Genomic DNA, 9,265 nt, shown 5'->3' with positions numbered 1-9,265 from the left:
TATATATATATATATATATATATATATATACATACATACATATTTATATATATATATAGAGAGAGAGAGAGATAGAGGGAGAGAAAGTATTTGTGTCTCTTTGTCTTGATATTGCATGATTACTGTAATTGAATGTTATTCATTTCCAATATTCTGCAGTCATGGGGGAAATATTGCCTTACTTGGAGAAAAATGAGGGTTGGTGACAGGAAGAACATCCAGCCATAGAAAATTTACCTCAATAAACATCGTCTGACTCATTTATGAGCATGGAAAAGTGCATGTTAAAATAATGATAAGGATTGACAACAATGACAAAGGCAACAATGATGATGATGATGACATCCTATTTGTTTTGTATTTGAAACTGAAATTTAATTTTTATATTTTCATAATTTAATAAACTTTCATTGTTTGGTTTATTTCTAGAAGCTATCATAATTTCTTGAGAATCACCAGAATCCTAGTAGCCCTTGGAGAATTTGGCTTGAGGAAAGAACAGAGTAACTGGTTAGATTTCCTGAAGTCTATGGTTGAACATGAAATTCTTAAAGAAGCCAACTATTCTCTTCGAAATTTCTGGATTCCAGCTGTTCAAGACTTTGGAGAATAACTCAGTTCAAATTCTGAAAATATTAATGAATATTAGATGTAGTTTATTGTGATTTCTATAATTTTATAAGTGCCTTATAATATTCAGTAACTTCCTTTTTCACATATTGGTTTCAAATTTTGCCAGGTTCTGATTTAAATTTCACACCTCTCTGGGTCACATACTGCATATAAACTGAAACATCTATTTCCTCTACTATACAATTTTTAGATCAGTACCAGACCAGTTGTCTTGCAAATTTGGAACTGAAGGTGTCGCAGATTTCTGGAAAAAGTCTAGTTAGCTCGTAAGCTTAGAAAGTCTCTGAAGCTACATCAGACATTATATTAAGATCGTTAAGAAACCTGGGAGGTTGATCGGATCACCATTATAGAAGATGTACCCCTTCAACAATACTACATGTACTAGTAAGACTAGAAATGTAGCATAAGGTGGTGCATGGAAGGGGTTTGTAAGGACAGTAACACGGCATACATTGGGAAGACTCCTACAACTTTAACGGAGAGACTAAGCGAACACTGGTGTGAGTATAATGATGGGAAACAGTTGTCCATATTCTATCAGCATGCCAAAGACCAACATGGCAGCATACATGACCTAAATGACATTTGCATTTTGTCCAAATACCCAAAGGACTGGTCACTTAGACAAATACAAGAGTATGTCTTCATAAATGAAACATTACTCATATTGACCTCAATGCCATGGATACCACTCATGCAGTGTACATACATATATGTATCCGTGTGGACGTCCACCTACATGCCTACCAGGCAGGAAGGCAGGTATGTATACAGCATCATACTTAGACGCATAGATAGATAGATAAATAGGTAGATAGATAGGCAGTCAGGTAGGTAAATAGGTGGGTAGATAGATAAATAAATAAGTTGGTAGTTAGATGGTTAGATTAATTAAGTAAATTGTTAGTTAACATACAACATGGAAAAATACAAGCATGAAGAGTAATATTATAAACCTGGAAAAGTACAGGACAAGTTATTACACCTGTAAAAGTATAATTCTATCACAACATATATTTAAATTAAACATGAAAAAAATTAAAATATTTTCATCACTTACATGGAAAAATTGAAATATTATCTTTCTGTATTTTATAAGGTAAAATCTTAAATTATTTATTGACACATTATTAATTATCTTATAACAGCAATGTCTGTAAAAATCATGGATTACATGGAAAAATGCGAGCATGAAAAGTAATATTCTTAAGATTATAATCCTGGAAAAGTACAGGGCAAGTTATTACACCTGTAAAAGTATAGGACAAGCTATTACTTCTAGTAAAGTAAAGAATAAGAAACTTTTTACTTAAAATGTTGCAGCAAAGAATGCCAGTTCTTCTAATTCATCACTCTTTACAGTTCTCATCTTTTAAATTTATTGTACAAAACTGCTCAGCTAATTTGTATGTCTAATTAGTTACTTTTTTTCTGTATTTAAGGTAGTAAATTAGCCAAATTCGACTTAAATAAGTATAGGGTTATTTGTAAACTATAATAAAATAAGTTTTAATATTCAAATTTTAATTTTAGCTGCAATATTTTAAGTAAAAAGTCCATATCCTGTTTAATGCACTTCTCTGTCTAGCTGAAAATATATCCATAGAGCTCCTACTACATCTAAACCCACATTGTGATTCTGGTTGAACCTCATCAGCAATGTGCAGATGCAATCTATCAAGTAATTATCCTACAAAGGATCTTTCCAGCCACAATTAACAGACGTCCTTTCGATTTATAGAAGAATATCTCCATAATCACATCACGCCAATCCTGAGGAACTACTTTACTATGCCAAACCCTCTGATTACACCTGTCACCATTGTACAGAAATGTTCACCACCACATTGGTATATCTCTGCACCTAATCTAGTCATACTAGGGGCCCTTTATTTGTTCAATTTCACAAAAGCCATTTTTATTTCAGCCGGGTTCGGAACCTATGCTAAAAAATGTTTTGTTGGTCGTTCAGGAATATTATCAAGAAGGGAGAGGTCAACTTTGGTGGGTCTGTTGAGCAACAAATCAAAGTGCTCTTTCCATTTCCGAACAATATCCTTAGGATTTGTTAATACTTCTGTGCTATCTTTACTATGAAGTGGAGCAGCTGTTGATGAAGTTGGACCATAATCTGGACCATAAAGTGAGAGTAAAGAAGTTTTGAATTGTTAGCATTTGAAGTTTCTTGGATTTCATCACATCTATTACTCCACTAATTTTCCTGCATCATCCTCAGCTTCTTCTGCACTGTTGCTTTTACTTCCTTAAAACTTGTAGCTGCTCTCCTGTTCATTGAAAGGTCAGCATTTATCTTCTCCTCTAAGATAATACCAATTTCTTTATCATTATCGTCGAACCAATCCTGTTGCTTTATCACAACAGAACCAAGAGTGTTACTACCAATCTCACAGATTCTCTCTTTGAACGAATTCCAACTTCCATCACAAGATAAATTACTCATCTCCCTCACAATATCATTGTGTACTGATGGTATCTTAAATTTATTGATATCAATCCGTTTAGGTAGCTTGACATTGTTTGCTCTGGCCTTAGGCTTGACAACAGAATTCACCTTAGCATGCACCTGTGGCCCGTCTGGCACTTTGCACCATGCACAATTCGTACAGTATCAATGTCCTGAATATCACGTTTCCTAGTGAGGATATAATATATAAGGTGCTGTTTTTTTCAATCCAGTGTGCATCCATGTCGTTTTATACTTATTTGTTAGTTGAAACATTGTGTTCATAACACATAGATCCATCTCTACACATATTTGTAATAGCAGTAAACCGTTACTGTTGGAACTCCCAACCCCATGCTAAAACACCCCAAGTCTCCCAATCTGCACCAACACGAGCATTAAAATCACCTAAAATGATGACTTTGTCATCAGGAGGGTACTGCGGATAATCTGTGTAACAGATAGAAGGCAAGTTTAGCATCTTCAGACGAATTCATAGTTAAAGTATACGCTCTTATGAGTGTTGCATGGCAATCCTTTCTTAATGGAATTCCTAAAGACATCAAGCAATCAGAACGACAATATGGCAGCTCCTCAAGTTTCGAAACTAGAGTGGTTTTAACTGAAAATCCCATTTCTGATTCTCTTTTACAGGACTCATCTTCAAAATTACAGAACCACTCCAAAATAAATGATACCCATTAGATTTCTCAACAAAATTCCCTTTTCCATGAATTCTTTTCTCGGCTAATGCAACAACGTTTATATCATATCATTTGTAACTCTTTTGCACCAAGTGTGGATCTTCTCTCCAGGTGAGATTTCAACAGATCATTGCCTAATAAGGTTCGGACATTTCAACATCTTAATTTCATAGGCTTGCACCTTAACCTGAATTTACTCACAGTTGCAGAATGACTACCGGACCCAGGCTGTGGTGCCCTGGGACACCTGCCGGGCCAGACCATAGAACAAAATGTTCCAGAGTCCTTTTTGTCATTTACTTTAGTATCAATATTGACTTCTGTTGTTTGATTGTTCCTTCTTAGGGTTCTGCATGTACATGCAAGATATTCTTTTCCTTTCCCTTTCAAGTAATATCTGTGCTTGATTCTTTTTAAAGTGAGGAATAAGTTTTGCACAGAACTAACCCTACTCTCTGAACTACAAAGCATGATCCAAAGCATACATACATACATACATACATACATACATACATACATACAAATTGATATGCAAGTATAGCTTTAAGCTATACGCAAACACACTAGTAGAAACAAGAATACATTTATCAAAGGTTTATTACTTTACGTATTATTTCTGTTTAGTTCATTCAAATTCGTTTAACACTCACTATTAACATTCTTTTGTTGTTCTTCTCCCAACGGAAGTCCCTTTTGCTGCTGACCAACTTCCTAGCTAGCCCAGAACAAAGTTCCTGTCTACAGGTCATCTGTTGTGAATCCTGCCCTACATAGCCCCCCCCCCGCCCAGAACTGTTGACTGTCATTGGAAATGGAAGCCATTTAAATTGTCCTACCCATGCATGTGGTTACTCAATTCTTTGGTGACTGCTCCTTGTCAAGAGTTGGTATGATCTGCCTAGGGTGGCCCCTGTTAGGTGGCTGGGCTACCTGAACGGGGCTGTCAATATTGAGATGGGCCAGTTTCAATCTATCAATGGAGACTGTGTCTTGTCCGCCAATTAGGAGTTGGAATGTTTTATCTTCCAGATGTATGACTTGATATAGACCATCGTAGGGTGACTGGAAGGGTTTTTGTTTTGTGTCACGTCAAACGAACACAAACTTAGCTGTGCAGAGGTCATTTGATATGGATGATCTGGGTGTACTGTGTGTTGACAAAGGAACAGGGCGCAACTGGCCCACGCTGTCACTCAGTTGAGTGAGGTACCTTTTGACATCCGGATCTGACTTCGTATTTGGAAGGAAATCTCCTGGCACTGTAAGAGGGGCACTGTATACCATTTCCGCAGAAGAAGTGTTGAGATTTTCTTTTGGGGCTGTGTGGATTCCCAGCATCACCCATGTGAGTTGGTCAATCCAGTTTGGCCCATTAAGTCTGGTTAACAGGGATTCCTTCAGGCAATGGTGAAATCTCTCCACTAATCTGTTGGCCTGTGGTTAGTAGGCTGTTGTGTGGTTCATTGTGATTCCAAAAATGTCACACATGTCATTTCACAGCTTTGAGGTGAATTGTGGACCCCGATCGGATGAGATGCTGTCTGGTACACCCAAACAGGCGACCCAGTTTGCGATGAAGGCTCAGCTGACTTCTTGTGTTTCTGTGTTGCGGAGAGGGATAGCCTCAGGCCAACAGGTATAGCGGTCTACCAAGGTCAGTAGATAGAGCAACCCTGTGAAGGTGGTAGGGGGCTGACAAGGTCGATGTTGACATGGTTGAATCAGGCCTGAGGTGGTTCATAGTTGCCCAGTGGTGCTTTGGTGTGCTGATGGACTTTGGCTTGTTGACAGGGGATGTAGGTCCTGGTCCAGTTCCCAATTTGCTTGGCCATACTGTGCCAGATAAATTCGCTTGACAGCAGCTGTCATGTGGCTTTAGTACTTGGGTGGGAAAGTCTGTGAAGGACATGAAAAACTTTCTTGTGCCAGGCTGATGAGATGATCAGTCATGGATTCCCAGTGGACACATCACACATAGCAGGGTTGTGCTGTTAGAGCCAAAGTGTACATCCTACAAAGAAAGTGATGTGATGGTAGTGCGGTAGGCCCTGGTCTTGTCATTTGTCTGTTGGGTTGCAGTCATAGCTTCGTAATCCAAGCATTCCGTTATTGGTGCTAGGTAGGTGTGAGAGCAGGTACAAACATGAGAGAGTGTGTCGGCAACTCGGTTGCCCTTGCCGGCTATGTGTTGGATGTCTGTGGTGTACTCAGAAATGGCTGATAGCTGTCGTTGCTGGTGTGCAGACCAAGGCTCCGAGAGCTTGCTCATAGCAAAGGTGAGTGGTTTGTGATCTGTGAATATTGTAAACATGGGCCTTCAAGGAGATAGCAAAAGGGGTGGACACGTAGATGGACAGCCTATAGTTCCCTGTCAAAAGCACTGTATTTCTGTTCAGGGGGTCGTAGTTGTTGACTGAAGAAGTCGAGCGGTCGCCACTAACTGTTGATGAGTTGTTCCAAAATGACACTAATGGCTGTGTTGGATGCGCCAATTGTGAATGCTGTCCAAGCTGATATATGAGGATGGGACAGCATGGTTTCTTGGGCCAGGGCTTGTTTTGTGGATTTGAAGGTTGAAGTTATTGTACTATCCCGCTCTACCTGTCTTTTTGAACCCTCTTTTGACAGTCCTTGTATAGGGGTCTCATCACTCTTGCTGCAGTAGGGATGAAGTGATGGTAAAAGTTTACCATGCCCACGAATTGATGTAGAGCCTTGCTTGTGGTGGGGCATGGAAAGGATAGGGTAGCTTTCACTTTTTCTGGCGTGAGTGTAGTGCCAGCACTTGTGATTCGATGTCCCAAGAAGTCAATTTCTGTCATACCAAAAATGCACTTGGCAGGGTTGATTACCAAACCATACTGTTCTAGCCTATAAAAAAAGAGTTACTAGGTGCTTCTTATGAAGCTCCGTGTTTTGGCTTGCAATAAGGATATCGAAGTATGCAAAGACAGAATCGAGACCTCTGCACACAGTGTCCATCAGGCGTTGGAAGGATTGTGCTGCATTTATTTAGCCCAAAGGGTGTACGTAGGAATTCGTACAGACCAAAAGGAGTGATCACAGCAGTTTTTGGTACATCGTTGTCTTGTACTAGTATTTGGTGGTATCTCTGGATGAGGTCAACCTTCGAGAAGATTGAGCACCTGGCTAGCTGGGCTGAGAAATCCTGTATGTGTCAGGTGTCGTATCTGCGTTGAGATGGTGGTAATCTCCGCAGGGTCGATAACCTCCATTGGATTTGGGGGCCACATGCGGGGTGACGACCAGGGAATGCTTGATCGGTGAACTATGCCCAATGCCTCCATATTGTCGAACTTGGCCTTTGTGATTGCAAGTTTGTCTGGTGATAGACAACATGCGCAGCTGTGCACTGGAGGGCTGGTGGTGGAGAAGTGGTGTGTCACCCCGTGGAGGGCTGTAGGTTTGGAGAATGTCGGAGTGGTGAGATTGGGATGACTTACAAGAAGATTTAAGAATTCATTCTTGGTCTGCGAGACGGTTGCAATGCGGGAGGCGGCATGTGTAGATGTTGCAAGAGACATGGAAGCGTATGAGTTGTCAAGGACTCCTCTTCACCGCAAGTGTACTCGAAGAAAGTCTGCACCGATTATGGGCTGATGGACATCGGCGATGGTGAATGTGCATGTGTATTTTTGTGAGCTGATGTTGAGAGAAAGGGTGCGATGACCATATGCCTTAATTGTGGACCCGTTGGCAGCTGTTAAAGGTTGGCTCCACTTTCCATGACGGAGGTCCTTTGCTGACGTCGAGATAACGCTGACTTCTGCTCCTGTGTTGATTAGGAACCTGCATCCGGAGGTCCAATCGCGGACATAGAGGAGCATTTGATTATGTCTGCTGGCCACCAGGGTGTTCAATGGCGGTCGGCCCTGGAGTTTCTCTGGGTCACTGGTGAAGGGGTCCTGAAGCTACATAGTTGTTTGCACTTTGTTGCCTTTTTCCCGAACTTTGCATGGTAGAAGCACAAGTCATCTTGCTTAACCCTGTTTTGGGGCTGACCCTATGGCATTGACCATCACACAGTTGCCTTCGCTAATTGCCGCATGTCCTTGATTTCAGTCTGAGTTATGAGGGCCTGGACCTGGGGTGGAAGCTTGCAGAGGAATATTTGCCTAAACAAAAAGGAAGGTGACTCACCGGGGGCGGGGAGACCTAATGCCAACATTTTCTCCATCAGTTCCGAAGGCTTAGAATCGCCTAATTCCCCCTCCAGTATCTTGGCTGCCGCTTCTCTTTCATTGCGTTGGAATGTATCCACTAGCCTGTTTTTCAATATGGCGTATTTGTTCGTTGGTGGGGGTTGGGTTAAAATGTCCAGCACCCTTGTTACCGTATCTTCATCTCGTGCTGCCACAACATACGATTATTTCGTTTGGTCGGCCGTTACTTTGTTTATATTGAATTGGCCCCGCCTGCGCGAACCACAGTTCAGCCCTCTTAGACCAGAACTGTGGTAGCCTCAGTGTTGTTTTGTTGCTTGCGATGTTTGTATCGATAGCATTCTATCGTCGGGGTCACCAGTTAAGCAGTGGAGACGAGAATACATTTATCAAAGGTTTATTACTTTACGTACATCGGGGCTTAAGTCGCCAGTTATTTCTGTTTAGTTTATAGGAAAGTGGGTTATACATCATTAGATGTATCCTGACTTTCCTATATAATATTAAGAATATAACGGAACGCTGAACTCCAGACTATCAACTTAAACAACATTTATTCAGGTGGTAAATATATACATCTTTAGCTCTTGTTTGTTGTTACAGCTTCTGTGTGTGTGAGCATGGTTGTTGGGACGTTGGTATGTAGATGTAAGCGAGCTGTCGAGCGTAAGTTCGAAAGATGGAGAGAGATAGCTAAACACGTCCATGCTCAATTGCTGGCCAGCAAGAAAGAGAGAGAGAATGAAGCGGGAAAACTTGGTTGTTGAATTCCACGCATGCGTGAGACTACGCATGCGCACGGCGTTACTACAGGGCTCCCTTGCCAGTGCGGAAACGCACGATAATATGAAATCTGTTGGAACGCCTGAGGCAGGATGGCCACCGAAATCACCCACAAGATGTGGTAAACACACACAAAGAAAAATCAAAGAAATGAATGTACACTTGTGAGATACATGCATGCAATGTACAAATGAAATGACAATGACAAAACAACCGTGATGACAACTGTCCAGGAAACTGGAATCACGCGATGTAAAAGTCTGATTTTTTTGTTTTCCCTGAAAGGAAAGAAAATATATGAGTGCACAAGTGTGTGTGTGAGAAAAAACACAGAATATAGCAAAAGTGTCTGTAGTATAGACTGCGAAAAGTCCTAAAACACTGAGATAGAGAAAACCAGTTCGTATCAAAATTCCACAAGGAGATAGAATGTCTGTACTCAGGAAGTCGTGGTCAGTTGGCAGAGCTATAGTTGAGCGTCGGATGCTAGTTGT

General features: G+C 40.9%; 1 protein-coding gene across 2 annotated transcripts in view; it reads left to right on the top strand.

The window, feature by feature from the left end:
• The window catches only part of LOC106869253 (opioid growth factor receptor-like protein 1), a 32,246-nt gene extending 30,551 nt beyond the window's left edge, over positions 1-1,695 (top strand). Inside the window, exon 7 of one of the 2 annotated variants that reach the window (XM_052967808.1) lies at positions 430-1,695. In XM_052967808.1, the coding sequence (XP_052823768.1) occupies positions 430-613 (184 nt within the window). In that variant the 3' untranslated portion in view covers positions 614-1,695. The other variant, XM_052967809.1, reaches the window with a different exon arrangement.
• The last annotated feature ends 7,570 nt before the right edge of the window (positions 1,696-9,265 follow it).

This window comes from Octopus bimaculoides, chromosome 5, assembly GCF_001194135.2.
Source record: "Octopus bimaculoides isolate UCB-OBI-ISO-001 chromosome 5, ASM119413v2, whole genome shotgun sequence".
Taxonomy (NCBI): domain Eukaryota; kingdom Metazoa; phylum Mollusca; class Cephalopoda; order Octopoda; family Octopodidae; genus Octopus; species Octopus bimaculoides.
Note: the sequence above shows the minus strand (reverse complement) of the source record. Positions and strands in the feature narration are given on the sequence as shown.